At 32.9% G+C, this 19,573-nt stretch overlaps 1 protein-coding gene and 1 long non-coding RNA gene across 2 annotated transcripts; both read left to right on the forward strand.

Annotated features, from left to right (window-relative positions):
• Positions 1–5,355: 5,355 nt before the first annotated feature.
• On the forward strand, positions 5,356–6,858 carry LOC132255162 (secreted RxLR effector protein 161-like). The gene is made up of 2 exons (XM_059743010.1): positions 5,356–5,896; positions 6,785–6,858. Exons 1-2 carry the CDS (start codon positions 5,356–5,358, stop codon positions 6,856–6,858), a joined length of 615 nt encoding a protein of 204 aa, XP_059598993.1.
• A 10,588-nt stretch (positions 6,859–17,446) lies between these two features.
• LOC104878477 (uncharacterized) lies at positions 17,447–18,218 on the forward strand. The gene is made up of 3 exons (XR_785321.3): positions 17,447–17,645; positions 17,831–17,953; positions 18,093–18,218. It is a non-coding gene; the product is annotated as an uncharacterized LOC104878477 (long non-coding RNA).
• The last annotated feature ends 1,355 nt before the right edge of the window (positions 18,219–19,573 follow it).

Consider the following 19,573-nt stretch of genomic DNA (forward strand, 5'->3'; position numbering starts at 1 on the left):
TTTATGTCTCTTGTGTGTTGTTTATGTCTACAAGTATATGTATGAGCCATATCCTGAATACTAATATGAAGCAGGTTATTGGTAATTATGCATATCAAGGAGTTCATTTGCATTTTCTTTAAGTTAAATTCATTTGAATGTCATTTGCATATCCCAAATACTAATATGAAGCAGGTTGTTGATAGTCATACTTCAAAATCTAAACTACCACTATATTGTTGATTATGGAAGTCACCTTGATTGCAGTAATAGATAGTAAGAGAAAACAGAGAATAGTCCATTTCCATTTTCAAAGTTGGACGAATAATTTGCAAACCAATATCAACTACGGATTTTGCATAGTAATTGCACACTAATCCCATAAATCATCCATAAGTCAACTAACCAATATCACCACTATCGAACATGATGGGAAAAAGTCGAATATCTTTGTTTCCTAAGCCCAAATCAAGTTAGGACTATGCATAACTATCCTATGCCTTTTCTAAATCATATTCATAGCAAAAAATAGCATTTTTTAAAATTCAAAGGATTCAAAAAGTGCTAACGAAAACCATACCTTAGATTAAGATGTTCTCAAATCAAATCCACGTGGTGAAAATGAAGATCGAAATCACAGAAGTCTTCCTCCCGATGACTCGAACCTTGATCTTGGCACACTTTTGATGGAGAGGAAAAGAGGGTGGATGCTATGGCTCTCTATCTCTCTGGATGGTGGAAGACAAAAGTTATGGAAACCCTAACCCCCAGGAGGTATTTATAGGGTTCCTAAGTGGGCTTAAGTGACTTGAGCCCACATGGGCTTAGGTCACTTAATCTAGCCCAATATGGGTTTTAATTGATTAATTAACCCAATAGGGCCTACTAATTAATCAATTAGCCTAATCCAGAGACCTTGTTCACTTACTCTTATGTAACCTTATGTAATTACCAAAATACCCTTATGCACAAAAGTGAACTTAGAGTCACTCCAACCCTCATAATCTATGCCAACAAGGTATATGAACTTAAAGTGGGGACCATTAGGACCCATAGGAATACTAGCTCCTCATAATCCAATTCTAAATTTGATTCAACATCCTGCTACAGAGAATCAACTGAACTCTAGTATCTTATGTAAATAATAATGAGACAACAAGCGTTCAGGTCTATGACCCGCTATCTATTGTGTTCAATCTCCTAACTGGTGTCTATAGCCTAAGAAAGTGAAAGCTATTACATTTTCAAGACTACCTCTACCATCCTTAAGTTATAGATCCTCTTATTGTGTGTTCAATTGACATATCTTAGCTTTTAAAAAGCCTATGTCAAGTTCCACTTTAGGGACTACTATGACCATAGTTTCCATGAACACATCTCCTTAGGATCACCCAAGGGGACAAATAGTCTCAATCCCAAGAGATATCATGGTGCCTCTATTGAGAATACCTACTACTACTGGCTTCCATCAACAATGACCCAATTCATAGGGAATATATGATCAGCTTACGATCTCACCCATAGGTCAAAGTCATTACTAACTTTAGCACAAGCTAAATATTCTCTCAAGGTTGAGAAACAATGCAATGAAGTAGCTTGGTGAGGTCATGACTACTTGATAATCTTAAGTCATGACTTACCGTAGGTCCTATCCAATGTGTAACCATACACACTAGTGCACATACCATGGGAAACATGTCCCAATATCCAAGACCATGTTAAAGTTATCAACATCAGCATGTGACTGAGAGGATGTATTGAACAAGTCAAGTTTGTTTTTGTGTCAAAAATATGCCTCTGTTTAGTTTTTCAATAAATTAGGAATTGTCCGAGTCTTAGGGAGGTTGTTGCAGCACGTTTAAAGTAACTGGTTATCTTTCTATTCCTATTTTTTAGTATTTCTATTTCTGTTGATGGTTTTGCCTATAAAAGGCTTGTATCAGGTGAAGTTTAAATCATCACCATATTAATAAAATTATTTTCTTTCCTCCTCTGTGTGTCTCTTTTATAAAGTGGGTTCAACATTTGGTATCAGAGCCAGGTTGAAGAGGGATTTCAGAGAGTGTTTGAGAGTCAAACACGTGAGGAAAAGAGAGAGTGAAATGGGTGATCTTAAAGTCATTGGCGGAATAAAAAAGCTCAACAACCAAAATTACAATACTTGGTCAACATGCATGATGTCGTACATGCAAGGCCAAGACTTGTGGGAGGTTGTGAACGGAAGCGAAATTACTCAACCGGAGGTTGAGGATGCGAATGGTATACTGCGAAAATGGAAGATAAAAGTGGGCAAAGCGATGTTTGCTTTGAAGACAACGATCGAAGAAGATGTGCTAGAGCATATTTGAGATGCCAAAACCCCTTACGAAGCTTGGAATACGTTCACCAAGCTGTTCTCAAAGAAGAATGACACAAGGCTCCAACTTCTAGAGAGCGAGTTGTTGTCGATAGTACAACGTGACTTGACGATCGCTCAGTACTTTCACAAGGTGAAGACGTTATGCCGGGAAATTTCCGAGTTGGATCTAGAAGCCCCAATCGGTGAAACCAGGATGAAGAGAATAATGATCCATGGTTTGAGACCAGAATTTAGAGGTTTTGTTGCTGCTATACAGGGATGGCAAAATCAACCATCACTTGTTGAGTTTGAGAATTTGCTTGCTGGTCAAGAAGCCTTGGCTAAACAAATGGGAGGAGTTTCACTCAAGGGTGAAGAGGAAACGCTTTATGCCCACAAAGACAGGTGGAATTCCAAGCAGCACACTGTAAGAAGAACTAAAAAGAATGAGGACAAGGCAAAGAGTAGTCAAGGTGAAAGGAGTGCTCGTGTTGAGGGAGATTCGAAGAATCCTGGCACCAGAAAAAAATTTGAAGGGACGTGCTACAATTGCAGAAAGAAGGGTCACATGGCAAAAGATTGTTGGTCGAAAAAAGGGCTTGTGGAAAGTAATGCTGCTACTTCCAAAAGCAAAGATGAGTGGGATGCTCAGGCACTTTTTGATGCAATAGGAGAATCAGCTTTTATAGCAACAACGTCTGAACAAATTGATTATGAGAAGGATTGGATCATTGACTCAGGCTGCTCAAATCATATGACGGGTGATAAAGAAAAGTTGCTGGATTTGTCGGAGTACAAGGGAAGACATATGGTAGTCACAGTGAACAACTCAAAACTACCAATAGCTCACATCGGTAATACGGTAGTCTCTTCCCAATATAATACTAATGATGTGTCGCTTCAAAATGTCTATCACGTCCTAGGTATGAAGAAAAATCTTCTCTCGATAGCACAATTAACGTCTTCAGGCTATTCTGTTCTATTTGGCCCTCAAGATGTGAAAGTTTATCGTGACCTTGAGATTATGGAAGAGCTGGTGATAAAGGGACGGAGACTAGAGTCAGTCTATGTGATGTCTGCAGAAACCGCATATGTAGACAAGACCAGAAAGAACGAGACAACCGATTTATGGCATATGCGATTAAGCCACATTAGTTATTCCAAACTAACTGTGATGATGAAAAAGTCAATGCTGAAGGGACTTTCACAACTTGAAGTGAGAAAAGATACAATCTGCACAGGATGTCAGTACGGCAAAGCGCATCAGTTGTCGTATGAAGAGTCAAAATGGAAAGCAAGCCTCTCTTAGTGGGATGAAATACATGGTGACCTTTATTAATGATTTTTCCAGGTACGTGTGGGTGTACTTTATGAAAGAAAAATCTGAAACTTTCTCAAAGTTTAAAGAATTCAAGGAAATGACAGAAGTAGAGGTTGATAAAAGAATCCGTTGTCTGTGTACTGACAATGGAGGAGAGTATACCTCAGATGAGTTTTTTTACTTCCTCCGAGAATGCCGAGTACGCCATCAGTTCACATGTGCCAACACTCCGCAGCAAAACAGCGTAGCAGAAAGAAAGAACAGGCACCTAGCAGAAATTTGTAGAAGTATGCTTCATGCAAAGAATGTTCCAAGACGGTTTTGGGCAGAAGCAATGAAGACTGTAGCTTTCGTGATCAATAGGCTTCCTCAACAAAAGTTAAATTTTTCATCACCCTTTGAAAAATTGTGGAACATAAAGCCTACAATTAGTTATTTTCGAGTTTTCGGATGTGTTTGCTATGTCTTTGTACCTAATCATCTACGCAGCAAGATGGACAAGAAGGTTGTTAGGTGTGTCTTAGTAGGATACGATAGTCAACGAAAAGGATGGAGATGTTGCGATCCTACAACTGGAAAGTGTTACACATCCTAGAATGTGGTGTTTGATGAATCATCTTCATGGTGGTCCTCAGAAAAGGAAATATTACCAGATTCAGATGTTTTTAAGGATGAGTTGCAATCTGCTCGAATCCAACTAAGCTTAGGTGAAGTTGAAAATGCAGCCAATGGTGATATCAGAGATGACGAAACTCAAAGTCCTTGGCAAACTGGTGTGCATGGACAACTAAGCGAAGAAGGTGAGCCTAGTGAAACAGAAACACCAATTCCACTTAGAAGATCAGCAAGAACCAAGAAGCCAAATCCCAAATATGCCAATGTTGCCATAGTAGAAGATGCAAACGCAAAAGAACCAGAGACATTTGCATAAGCATTTCAGAATCCAGACTGGAGTAAAGCTATGAAAGAGGAAATTGCAGCATTAAAACGAAATCAGACTTGGGAGCTCGTGCCAAAGCCAAGAGATGTAGAGCCTATTTCCTGCAAATGGGTTTATAAGATAAAACGTCGCACAGATGGATTAATAGAAAGGCACAAGGCTCGTTTGGTAGCTCGAGGATTCTCTCAACAATATGGACTAGACTATGATGAAACGTTTAGTCCAGTTGCAAAACTTACAACTGTACGAGTCTTACTTGCACTTGCAGCTAACAAAGATTGGGACTTGCGGCAGATGGATGTGAAGAATGCATTCTTGCATGGAGAGTTGGATCGGGAGATCTATATGAATCAACCGATGGGCTTTCAGAGTCAAGGTCATCCTAAATATGTATGTAAGCTGCGGAAGGCACTCTACGGATTGAAACAAGCACCCAGAGCATGGTATGGTAAGATTGCTGAATTTCTAACTCAAAGCGGGTATTCAATAACACCTGCAGATTCTAGCTTGTTTGTCAAAGCTAATGGAGGAAAGTTAGCTATCGTACTTGCATACGTAGATGATCTAATCATCACTGGAGATGATGTTGAAGAAATTTGCTGAATAAAGGAGAACTTGTCAGTTCGTTTCGAGATGAAAGAACTTGGACAACTTAAGCACTTTCTTGGGCTAGAGGTGGATCGTACACACGAAGGGATTTTTCTTTGTCAACAAAAATATGCCAAAGATTTGTTGAAAAAGTTCGGGATGCTCGAATGTAAGCCGATCTCAACACCAATGGAACCAAATGCCAAGATGTGTGAACACGAAGGCAAAGACTTGAAAGATGCAACAATGTATCGACAATTGGTGGGTAGTTTGCTTTACTTAACTTTCACTAGAACCGATATCTCTTATGCAGTTGGTGTGATGAGTCGATACATGCAAAATCCAAAGAAGCCTCATTTGGAAGCAGTTCGACGAATTTTAAGACATGTGAAGGGTACAATTGATTATGGTCTATTGTACAAGAAAGGTGAAGATTACAAGCTAGTTGGCTACTGTGATGCTGATTATGTAGGAGATCACGACACCCGCAGATCAACTACCGGGTATGTGTTTATGCTTGGATCAAGAGCAATTTCTTGGTGTAGCAAGAGACAACCGACAGTATCTCTATCAACAATGGAGGTAGAGTACCGAGCAGCACCAATGGCAGCTCAAGAAAGTACGTGGCTTATACGGCTGATGAATGATCTACATCAACTAGTGGACTATGCAGTTCCATTGTACTGTGACAACCAGTCGGCAGTTCGTTTGGCAGAGAATGAAAACAAAAGTACATGATTTTTGGATACAATCTATAGTAGTCATATGTGTTGTAGAGAAGAGATGCTTTCTAAGTTAGATAGACTTTTAATTTAGAGATAAAATTTGGAAATGACACAATAGTACCAGTTAAGGATAAAGGTAAGATTTTCATTCAATTAAATAATGGATCCTAAAATTTTATCTCTAATTTTTTATATGTTAATAAATATGATACAAAATCGTTTATTTTCGTTAAATATTAATTGTGGATATAACACTACTACAAAAATTCAAAATAATGACGTTTGATTCCTTGACACTTTTAAAAAGCTTCATTATTTAGATTATAATGTTATATTCATTGGTGCTTATTAAAAGTGCCATTGTTTAGTGTAATATTTTTCAATTCATGGCGCTTATTAGAAGCGTCATTGTTTGATAAGGGCCATCTACGCATAACTCGGTATATAATGACAGTGTCGTAGCATTAATAATGTACCTTGGCACTTTTCTAAAGTGTCATTGAATTATGGGTACAAATATATCTCCCTAAAATATTTCTTCCCCTCCACGATCTCTCATCCACTGAACATTTCCTCAACCATTTCAAACCCCCCTCCCCCTAAATGCTCGTCCAAAATCAACCCGTGAGCAAGACTAAATGGGGGTTGTAGGAGACTTACCAGTGGGCATTATCACACATCCTTCTCATATCCTTCTTCATTCCTAAACCCTAACTTTGACAAACCCTATTTAGGAAACTTATCGAGTTACCCATGTAGCTCACCCTAGATTGAAGCTTTTTTTTTAAATTATTGCAAATCAATTAATATCTGTCAATCTATAGTGACCCAAGTGGCATTAAAAACATGTATTTGAGTTATGAGATTCTTAATCCAGTTATTGTGGGTGACAGATATGGGGTTCTTGATTCAGCTATTGTGGGAGAGGCTTGAGGTGGCCATAAGGCATCATCTTGCCCAGATCTAGAGTTACGGCGTTCTTAATCCAGTTATTGTGGGTAATGGATGTGGGGTTCTTGATCCGGCTACTGTAACCAAGGGTTGGGGTGGCCATAGGGCATCATCTTGCATAGATTTGTAGGGAAGAGTGTCAAATGGGTTGGACTGTTTTGGGTCATGGTAGAGTTGGCCGTCATCGAGGATAATATCCAAGAGGTGATTCCTAGCTGTAGGTTTCTGTTGCTTTGGGCTGGAGTTGAAGATTGGTAACTCTTTTTGTTTCTTGATTATTTAATAGGGGTTTCTTTGATTCTTTTATTATGAAAAGTTTTATCCTTTTGTTTCTTGAAAACTATTGGGTGAGGAAGTTGGAAGTTGTTTTTGCAGTTGTTATTGCAACAATGGTCCTTTCATTCATTGGGATGTTCGGTGACACTTAAACCCATTGGAAAGGAACTTTTAATAGGCAAGAAATTCATTTTTTATATGAAGTGTTTTTTCCCATGTTTTTATGAAATATTTTCTTAAGTTGCATCCTTGATAAACTGACTTTGACTTTGAATCTATTTCTAGGTGTTGTGATTCCAAACCTTAGCTCAAAAATAATTTGACAAGTAGTAGGAGTTGTTAGTTGTGTTATAATGGCTCACAATGTATTTTTGCATTCTACTTTGGTACATTGAAGGAAGATTGACCCTCAAAGTTCAGGTTCAAGAGGCACTTAAATGGTATTCAAGTGAGTCTCCTATTGTCCTTCTCATTTCTTTGGTGATTAATTTTTTTGTGACAATTGTTTTTGAGAAGGGATTTTATGGTAATAAATAGACAGGTCTACTTATGGTAATTCATTTTTTAGAAAGGAGTTTATTAGAATTAAATTAAACTAAAATCTATTTTTAACTATTTATGTTGAAATTTAATTTCTTTAAAACTAAATTCCTTTATTTTAGATATTTAATATAGTAAAATAAGAATCAAAATAAACTTTCATTCATTTATAAGAACCATAAATAGTAATTTAAAGCTAAAAAAATTTGATTATATATATTTTAAAAATATTTTTGACAAAAAAAAAATTGAAGTTTTTTTTCATTGTTAATTAAGTACCATTCTTAAAAAGTTTTATCAAAATTTTAAAGTGATGCAATTCATTTTCTTTGGTGCACTTGGTTTATTTTAAACTATTTCTATTTGAAAGGCATGGTGAATTACACTTAGACTGAAGTTTTCTCTTTGCCTTTGCTTTTATCAGGTAAAACTTGTTCCGAATGGGTACACTATAAAAGGAGAAATGCATATTTTATTGACTAATTTTAATAGGCAAAAAGATAAAATGATGTCATTAAGTTGCTCATGTTTCTCTCTTATGTGTTGTAAGTCTACCCTTCTTGAATTGAATCATTTTCTTTGAAGAATGTGTTGGGTGCACCATATAGAATAATAAACTAAGGTGATGTTTGTTTTTTTGCTTAATTCTAAATAGAACCTTAATGCTTGTTTGTTTTTGTAGTATTTTATTTCTATTAAGTATTAAGAAGTAAAGAAAAATCAATCTGTTATTTTTTCTATTTAGAAAAACTTACATATTTTGGCTTTTTCTATTTGGCAAAAAGTTTATAATAAATTATGAAAAAGTAGAAAAACAAACAACTTAAATTCTAAAAACAAATTGATTTCGGTAAAAAGCCAAAAAAACAAACACTACCTTAAGTGTCCTCTATTCTTCTCTCTGCATAAATTTAAAGAAAATTCACAACATTTTCTTTTATAAGGGTCTCCTTTTTTAAAGTGAAACACAGTACATGTGTATTAATTATTACCTTTCTTGCTTCAATTGCTTGAACTTAGGCTTTGTAATAGATTTTTTTGAATTAAAACTATGATTTGAATTCTAAAACTTTAAGAGAAAATAGGGACTTAGCTTCAAAGATATAACATTTGAGATTGCTACTCACTATGGATGTATTTATGTTTAACAAAATTAATGAACTATTTGGTTGTTTAGAAATAGTTTAAAATAATCTTAAAATGGTAAAAATATGAATATATTATCATTTTTTTCACATTACCCCGTAATTAATATGACTAGTATAAAATGTATAATAATTAATTAATGTCGTATCTAAACTAAAAAAATGAAAGTAACAAAATCTATTTGTGCTTTTACTAGGATTTTTATATGTTTTAAAATTCTCCTAATCATAAATAAGATTAAACTTGACATGATTTATTTGTTTTTAAGTAGTGGAATTTCTTATTTACATGTCCAAAATATTTAAACACCTCAAAATGGACAAAAAAAACCCAATATTTAAACTTTATACATATAAGGGAGAATTGGGCTTGGGCTTTAGGCTTTGATAATTTTTGGGCCCAACTCATAATTCTCCCTATATATAATATATAAAATATCAAATAAAAACCCAACCCACTCTCACATTCATGATTGTCTCGCTTTCTCTCACGTTCCCTAGAAAATCCAACTTGCTAGCTTTCACCAATCGGAGACAATGTTATAATTTGAAGATTGCTCATTTCACATTCAACATCTCTTGGTTGTTGTTCAAGAATCCGGTAAAATTCTCTTCACCCTTTTCTTTCTTTGTTTCATTCTTTCTTTCTTTCTTTCTTTCTTTCTGTAGCATAAATGTATCACTTTCTCCAGAAAATTCAATTCAAGTCTGCTAGTTCTCAAGAATCTGATAACTTGGGTGTCGTTGATTTCACATTCAGCAACCAATTAATTGGATACCAATTAGTTTCCATGCCCAAAAGGATTGAATAGCTGACCAATTAATTGGAATCCCAATTGCTTGAATTAATAATCTAAGAATTTAAGCTAGCTGAAATGATTCCATCTGATGCAAAACCCTATTTTAACTTATCTTTATTAATAAAATATAAAAGGGTCAGCCCATAATTTTAGAACTTGAGGTACCAATTAAAGAACCTCTTTTAATATTTATGAGTAAATTTTCTCATTTGAAAGCCTTTAGTGCCATTTGGATTGAAAAACTTCAAGTGTGTCCTTTTATTTAGAGTTAGTGGTCTTCATATTTCACTAAATAAAGGAAATAGGCCAAATTTGAGAAAAAATAATGAATTTTGTTTGCCAAAAATTAATTTTTCAATTTTTTTTTATTGGGCAAACCTTTTTTTTTTAATTAAAAATTTCACTAAAAGCTTTCATTTTATAACTAAAATTGGAAACTCCAATATTGATTTACTTAGAATTTGTTTTTTAAAGTATTTTTATTAATTTCAAATGGGGTTAAATGTTTAAAGCATAAATGTAGTACTAATTCTTATTTGCATACAGATATTATTATTTTTTTTAAAATGTTGAATAAAACAATTTTAAATTCAAAAATAAAATTTTTTCTATCAAAAATAAAAAAATCAATTTTTAAATTTTCTAAGTCATATCCTTTATCAATGCAAACTAACAAATGTTATTGTGATGATATTTATTCATCATAAAATATATATAAATCTTTAATATTACTTTTATTTAATTAATTACTTTTTTATGATTAATTTTTTGTGTGTATTTTTATAAATTTGTGTGGTCTAATAATTTGTGATGTTTATTTTTATCAAAAAATATTTAATAACAAATAATCTTATAACATAATAGATTTTTTTATCATATATATATATATACACGAGCAAATAATTTGTCACAATTAAAATATTTTCAAATAGTAGCACTTTTATATGGTTCGTGTGTTTGTGTAGTTCACATTTCTAATTGGGCATTTGGTCTCATAAATCATACCATTGAAAAGGATACAATAATTTTTAAAAATATTTAGTAAAGTATGACACTTTTAAAATTATTTTAATTCTTCAATAAAATGAAAATATAAAAGGAATTAATTGGTTAATATATATAATTAAAAACTTATATATGTTCAAATTATTAATTGTTTATATAAATGTAAAAAAATAATTGTTCCTTGGATACATTTTTTATTTAAAAAATAGATAGTAGTAATAAAAAACGGTCCGAATGATTACCATATTTGTGGAAATAACTGGTTCTTTTCAAAACTTGAAAGATAACTCATTTTAGATAAAAATACCCCTTTTATTTTTGTTTCTACCATAGCACAAATTTTCTTTTATTTTCATCTCATTTTTTTTCCCTTTTGATTATGTTTTTTTTTCTTCATTTATTCTTCGATGGTAAAAAAAGTTGACTTGTGACTATTCTTTTCAACTTATGACTATTCTTTTCTCTATTCTTCATTAATGGCCATGTAAAGAAATTTAAAGACGCAAACAACTTATTTTATTTTTCATATTTCCTTCATATTTTTTTCTTTTTTTCTTTTAAATTTTATTATAGAAAACAAATCTTCTTATATATCCACCAATTAAGAATATCTTCCAATAGTATAATCTAACATAAATGATCTTTTTTAATCCAATATGAAATGCATCCTCCCTCAATTGATTCAGAAAGAAAACATGTAGAAATAATATTTAGAAAAAAGAAAAGAAAAAACGAGAATGTAAATCTTATCAAAGTGGAGCTTAGATTCGACTATATAGAATTGAAATTACTCAAATTGTAGTGGATTTGTGTTTAGAGTTAGAGTTTTAAGACAAAGTAAGACGTTAATTGATGATTACGAGGAGACAAAGAAGTGTTAAATGATGAATGCAAAGTTTCAAAACAAACTGATGTTTGTGGGGAGAACATGAAGAACAAATGCGCTTAGTGCATAGATGCAATAATATTTTGATGATATTATTTTATCCTAATTGTAAAAGTGATACTATTTTTTGTCACTAACTACTATTGCCAATGTATATATTTTGATGATAAGTGATTTCTAATTTCTAATTTTATTTTTTCCATAATGCAATAATATCCTAATTGTACACAGTAAGTATATATATTTTATATAAAATAGTTGATCATTTTGTTACAAAAATTATTTATCATTGGAAATTAAAAATTACTGACAAATATTTCTATCACAAATATATGTATTTTGTCATCAAAAAATTTTCGGTCATATAGGAGTATCAAATTTTTATGTCACTTCTTTAGTTACAAAAAGTAATTTTGTACCAAAACTTAATGGTAAAGTATTCTATTACAAAATCTCCATTTCATATCACAAGACTTATAATTGGTGATGAAATTTCAGTCTTAAACAAAAAAATTTGTCAACTAAATATCACATTGGTTGTAGTGAATGTGAAAGAGTTTTGTAACTCAAAAAAACATGATTTTCATTGATCTAGGTCTCTTGTCTATAGGAGTAGACAAAATCAAAATTAAATACAATATTTAATCTTTAAGAGGAATAGAAAAAGTCTCTATGAATAAATATGTGGTCGTTCACAATTATATATATAATAGCAAGTCTCTAGGAATAGCAAAAGTCTCTCTCTCTCTCTCTCTCTCTCTCTCTCTCTCTCTCTCTATATATATATATATATATATATATATATATATATAATTTCTAAGGTTTAAATTATTTAGAATGAAAGTATTAAATTAGCTCTATGAGATTGGATTCATAAAAGAGTGCAATTATTTTGTAATATGGTGGCTTGACCAACCTAGCTTGTCCAAATATATATCTCTTTCAAATGATCATATAATATTTAATGGAATTAGGATGAGGTACGACTATCTTTAAAAGACAATAATATCAAGCAAAATAAAAATATAGAATATCTTATGTTTTTTGAAAACTAATAGAACAAAATATTTTATCATTGTTTGGAAAGAAAAATAGAGGGTAATTTTAAAAATTCATGATGTCTAAATATTCTTTTACTGTTTTTTTTTTTAAATATAAAAACACGTGATGGCAAGGTGGTAATATGAAGGTGGCTGAGTTTAGTGACATCTTGCATGACTGTTAAAGAGTATAAAATCATCACTATTCCTCTTTCGCATTCATAACTGTCTCTCTTTCAAACCAATAACAAACTCTCGTTTTCTCTCACTTTCCCTAAAAAATTCAACTTGCTAGCTTTCACCAATCTGAGACAATCTTATAATTTGGACGTTGCTGATTTCACAGTCAACAATTTCTTGGTCTTTATGATCATCGATCCGGTAAAAGTCTCACAGCTCTTTTCTTTCTTTCTCTCTCTCTCTCTGGAGATGCATCTCAAGCAGTCCATTTTCTTTGTTTCATATTTAACAATCATAACTGTTTCTCTATCACTTTCTCCAGAAAATTAAATTCGAGTTTGCTAGCTTTCAAGAATCTGATAACTTGGGTGTTGTCGATTTCACATTCAGCAATTTCTTCTCTGCCTTGTTCATCATCAATCAGGTACAAATATATGAACTAATATTTTCTTTCTTCTTCCGGATATCTTAACACATCCATAACTGTTTGGCTCTCAGTGTCTTGGTCAAGAATCTGAAAGAAGTTGTTAATTTTTTTTTTCTAATATATATCTAATCAGATTGCCTTTTCAGGTGGAAGTTGTTGCTTTCTGATTAATCTCATTGAATCTAAGTCCTTTTTTACAATATTTGTATTCTTTATCTTCAACTTAATTCTAAATGCATGGGTGAAGGAGAGTGATAGTTCTGGCAACACCGAAACCAACCATGGCCGACCAAAATCCAACATGGATCTCCTGTTACCACTGCTATCGACATTTTATGTTTCATATTTTTCTTGTATATTTGTTTGATGAATGTCCTCCTTGTAGGGCTTTGTTGTACATGCGGGGATCCCAATACCAGACACTTGCTAGTAGGTTTCTCAATGTGATCGATTCTTATTACAGATAGAATTATTATTTTGTTCATGGATGCAGTGCTAGCGTGTTCGATTCTTGCTTAGGGATAACAACTTATGAAATGATTAGTTTGGGCTTGACCCGTGTCTTCTGTTTATCATGCAAACAACCTGCTGGCTGGAAAATTGTAAGAAATACCATTCCCTCAATCTTCTGTTTCATGTGTTGGCAAGCTCTAAATCTCACATGCAGCTCTGGCAGAAATACCATTCAAATTAGAAGAGATATGTTTGATGTTGTGTGTAATGTGTAAATGAGTTTCTTTTTTCTTGGTAGCCAAGTTGCAATGCCCGAAAGGATTGAATGTTTGACCCATTAATGCTTCAAAATTTTTAAATACATTGTAATTGGAACTTTTAAATTTTAGAGGTTAACATTAATTACTAAAATATATATAGATAGACATGTCTCACTTGAATTTATTTATAAAAAAGACACATAGATAAATTAAAAGTATAAAAGTACAGTCCAAGTAGATCTTAGCATATTATCATATTAATAATATATTAATACAAACAAACTATAAATGGCCATGTTTATTGTTTAGAATCTTATATGTATATAAGACTAAAATCGTATGTTTGGCGCATGATAGGTATATTAATACAAACAATAATTGCTTTGAGACAGTGGGATGCCTCCTTTTTTGACATTTCCCAAGCCACCATATATGGGATTTCCCACCTTTTTTTATGACATGGAAGCACCTATATGTTGATGTTCATGAAGACCCTTTGGGGAACACTCAATTAGCTTGAGATTGAGAGTTTTGTTGCTAGACTACCCCTGGTTTTAAAACTATAGGTTCAATCCATAATTTTAGAACTTGAGGTATGAATTAAGAAAGAAATTATAATGTTTATGATTAAATTTTATAGCCTTTAATGTTCTTCGGATTGAAAAACTTCGAGTTTGTCTTTTTATATTGATTTAGTTGTGGCTAAAATTTTACAAAGTACAGAAAATAGGTCAAATTTCTCATGTTGTAGAGTTAAAGATAATTTTTTTGGAATTTTTTTCTTTAATGGCTTTTCTAAGGCATACCTTTTCAAAAAATAAACTTCAGTAAAAGTTATTTTGTCTCTATTTTTTTTAAAAAAATAATAATAATAAGATTTTGATTTGTTTAGAATTTGCTTTTGAAAGTTTTTTTATTTTTTGTATCAAGTTCTAATGGAAGTATTAAGTTATTTACATTGTACACCCCAAGTTTAGTTCAATTAAACCTAATAAAGTTTATATTTAAGGTGGGATTGGGAGTTTTTTGGGGTTCCTACTAACAAATGGGGAATCAAAGGTAGTATAGAGCAAATTCGAGGCATCCATGAATTACCTAGTCCAAATGTATGAAAGAGGTGCAAAAGGTAACTAGTTTAGAAAGTTACAAATAACCTACTAAATAGCCATTGATAACATAATGGGGGAATTATGTAATCATGCCCCATCTAAAAAAATAACATTTTTTAGAACTTGGGAACTTCTAATTTTCAAAGGATTTGTATTTTGAGGAAAATAACCCTCAAAATATTCACTCAAATAGTAAAAATAATCAACATTCCAAACTTACCCTAAACCCCTTCTCTCACCTATCACCAACCACCACTTTTTTTTCCATTTTTTTTTTGTTACTTTGACAATGTATCAAACAGCAGGCTCGTCAATAACAGTGGAATTCGTCCACATTAAGCTGTAACATTATTTAAAGAGTAGCAGTCATAGAATTATTTTAAAAAACCAAATAAATTGAAGTATTCATAATACATAACTTAGTTTTCTCTAGTCCACATAATGTGAAGACAGTTTATTATCAACGAAAATAGTGACACGAAAAACAACAAAGAAACAAATATATATGCCAAACTCCCCTTTTGTGCCATTTACTAGTGGTGATATTGTTTAACATACTAGAGCTGTAATGAGGTCTTCCATGAAGTGAATTTCCTACATAAATGAACGAGTGAACACTGAAATAAATAAAAAACATTCATGCATAGCGGTAAACCACAACAGATGATAGGGAAGAGGAGCAATTATAATGCAATTAATGTGAGTCCAGAGGAAAAAAGTGAAAAATTCAAACATAAGAGCCACTGTCATCAACTGGCCTCTAATTTCTCAGACATGGCAATGGATTCTTGCAACTAGCATGGTTGGGACCAGGCTCATTATGGCGGGAACAGTGGACTGTTCTCTTCAACATGAATTGTGATTCGATTCGACATTTCCTTAGTCTCACTAGAGGTCATCTTGTTAATGGATAAAGGAGAGATGGGAACATGTATTTCAAGCAGTCCCTAATAGATCCATCAGGATGTACTTTGGCATGTCATGTGTTACCAAAGTATGCATGGTGTCCAAGTAGATCACCTCCTAAGATGTCAATTTAAAACATTCGTTAACATAATCAGAAATATCTAATCTCAATCTGTGTATTGTTGCACAGGCATGGTCACATGGGATTCCAAACATTTTCCATGCTTTGCAAGTGCAAGTTCGGCATTTCAAGTCAACATCAAGATATGTGCTTCCAATGGAGACTTTGATGAACCTCCTATATATACATGTGTGGGGTAGGTTTCACTCTTTGCAATGTTGGTTGCAATTTTCTCTTCAATCATTGGACCAAAGGAGCCTTTCCATTTCTACATTACGCTATGGTGGTCATCAAGAAGAGATCCAACCTTATCCATATGCTCAATGAAAAAACACAAATGTTGTGATGATGCTCGTGTCTTTGCCATGAATTGAAAGACTTGACCAAATTGCTTGTTAATTTATCCCAATGCATTTTTGTAAATTTTGACATACACCAATGCTCGGCTGAATTATCTTCAATCCACTTAGCTAAGTGGGCGTTAAATGTTGTCAACATGTCCATGGCAACAAGGTAATCACACTCCAAGCTTGCGTATGCTACTACATTAAGCATTTCCAAAGCATTCTCCTTTCCTTTCCTTTCCCTTATGCTATGTTTTGTAAGAAAACTAATAAAGTTCTCTTTAATGTGATGGTAGCAATGGCCATGGTAGTCTGATCCAAAAACCTTCGAAACACTAGAAAGAATACCTTGGTGCCTATTTGTGGATGAGATGAATGACTCTAAGTCGAGAGCTCTGGGCTCTAAATGGAAAAGAAATGACTCTAGGTCGTAAATAAAAAACGACTCTGGGTCGAGAGCTTTGGGCTCTAAATGGAAAAGAAATGACTCTGGGTCGTAAATGAAAAATGACTCGAGGTCAAGAGCTCTTGGAATTAAATGAAAAAGAAATGACTCTGGGTCATAAATGAAAAACGACTCTAGGTCAAGAGCTTTGGGCTTTAAATGGAAAAGAAATTACTCTAGGTCATAAATGGAAAATGACTTTGGGTCGAGAGCTCTGGGCTCTAAATGAAAAAGAAATGACTCTGGGTCATAAATGGAAAACGACTCTAGGTCGAGAGCTCTAGGCTCTAAATGGAAAAGAAATGATTTGGGGTCATAAATGGAAAAGAAATGACTTGGGGTCATAAATGGAAAAGAAATGACTCGGGGTCATAAATGGAAAACGACTCTGGGCTCTAAATGGAAAAGAAATGACTCTGGGTTCACTACTACAAAAATTGTAAATAATGGCGTTTAAATCCTTGGCGCTTCTAAAAAGTGACAAGGAATGCAATGAACAGTAATTGTATAAAAGAATAATGGCGGTTTATAAACATGGTGTTTTATGTAAGCGTCATTATTGCACTTCATCATTCTTGGCAGTTGTAAGAAGTGTCATTGTCTCCTATTATTTATATATAGTCATATTTCCCCATTTCTCAAACATCCCGCTTTGTCTCAACAAATATCCCGCCTCATCTGAAAAAACCTAGAAAACTAAACCCATCATCCCTGATTTCTTGCCTTTAGCAAACTCGTCGGAGATGCCCTGATTTCTTGCCTTTAGCAAACTCGTCGGAGACGCCCAACTATCGAATGATCAACTACTGACTGGTGATAATGAGAGCACCTCATCGGAGACACCCAAAAACACTCCATTGTGTCAGGTAATTTCTAACAGTGGGTAAAAAAACAATAATAAAAAAAAATAGAATTGGAATCATGCGTTTTCAAAGCTTGAACGCAGTCAATCTATTAGAGTTTTCAAGATCTGGTATTTCAGTTGGAAAGGTTAAATTTTTTGGTTTCTTTGAGTGCATTTTGATTTGGGTTGTAGTTGGTTGGTATTCAGAGTGGTGTAGAGAACGTCAATGTCTGGAAATGGAGAAGAGGGGAAAGCCTTGGCTGGGAGCATTGGTGGTGGTGTCTTTGTTGTTTCAAAATCTTAGGGTTTCGTTGGTCTCTCAAGATTGAAGTAAGTGGTTTTTCATTTTGAGTGTTTGGTTGTAGGGAAAGTGGATAAATCAGTTACAAATATGCAGAAAATTTATTTCGAAATTGATTTTGGGGCTTTGAATTTTAATTTAGTTTGATGTTTATTTGGGTATGTACAGGTTTGGCTGCTTTGTTCCAATTTCAAAGAGAAAGAGAGTGGTGAGAGAAATGTTTGGGCTTTGGTGAATTGGGATAATGAGAGCTTCATCCCTGTTCGTGGTTTGAAGTGGAGTGCTCCAATTGGAAAGCAGCACTTTGTGAGTGATTCTTCCCTAAAAAAAACAATTATGGAAAAATTTTCTATTGTGCTTTGGAATGAAATGATTCTTGTTGCTTCTTCTTGGAGGAGCTTTGCAGCATCCCCTGTTGATAGCTTCTTCCCAAGAACGAAATGAATGTGTTTGAGGATGATTTTGAAACATGGAGTCTTAAGGGCAGTCCTAGCAGGACTCGAGAGTACATGTTGGATGGCCACAACCCTTTGGAGCCCAGAATAAGTTCCGAATGGAACTATGGGCCTGAGCACTGAGACATCAGTTTTGCATAGAGTGTTTTCTCAGCAAGGAAATTTCTTTCTATTGGAAGCCTAGATTAGCTAATCATGCAATTAATGGAACCTACACATGGAATTGGGCTAAAAAAAAAATGATTCACTAAAAAGTTCTAGCTTGTTACCCTCTGATTTTTATTTTTTTTAATGGGCAATAAAAGCTTAAACTGTAATTCCAACTGTTAGGATATTCAATACCTTATTTAGAGATTTCATTTGGTCAAAGCATTTAAAAATTGCAAAAATTTTCTTATATATCTTTCTCTTGATGGCAAAATTTGGGCTATTTTTTTTGGTGAATATATCAATGTTTTATTCCATTTTTGAGACTTTTTACTTTATTTGATCTGGAATCCTTAATGAAGTCAAAAGAGTGACAATCGTGGATCACTTAGTGTGTGCACGTCTATATATGATAAATTCTATATGGCAATGTATAGAAAGCATTTCAAAGAATTAAAAATAAACCTTAAATATTTTTGGTTTTATAGGAATATTCTATATAGGATAAATTCTATATGGCAATATTTTGGTTTTATTTCCATTTAATAGAAAATGGAATTGACACCCTAATATTTTTTAATTAAATATTCCTATGTTATCTTTATACTATTTTTAAATATTTTTTTATGAATTAATTAAATATTTAGTAAATTTAATATTACTATATATATATATTAATTAAATATATATTTCATTAATTACAATATTTTTTAATTACTATATTTAATTAATTAAATATTACCATATATACATTAATTCAATATTTTGATACAATGTAGTACGTTAAAAAATTGAATTAAAATTTAGATGTTCATTAAATTTAGTTTTATTTTACACTTTTCTTCTTCTACTTTCTATATTTTCTATAAAATCTATTTTGATTTTGGAAAAAAGGATGGGAAAAATATAATTTTAGTAAATATATTAATTCTCTAATCCAAATAAATAAAATCAATTTAATAAATAAATATAATTATAACACAAATACTATTGATTCTACCTAAAATATATTGAAGGTAGTTTGGAAGCATTTATCATAATGTTGGA

This window comes from Vitis vinifera, chromosome 15 (genome assembly GCF_030704535.1).
Source record: "Vitis vinifera cultivar Pinot Noir 40024 chromosome 15, ASM3070453v1".
NCBI lineage: Eukaryota > Viridiplantae > Streptophyta > Magnoliopsida > Vitales > Vitaceae > Vitis > Vitis vinifera.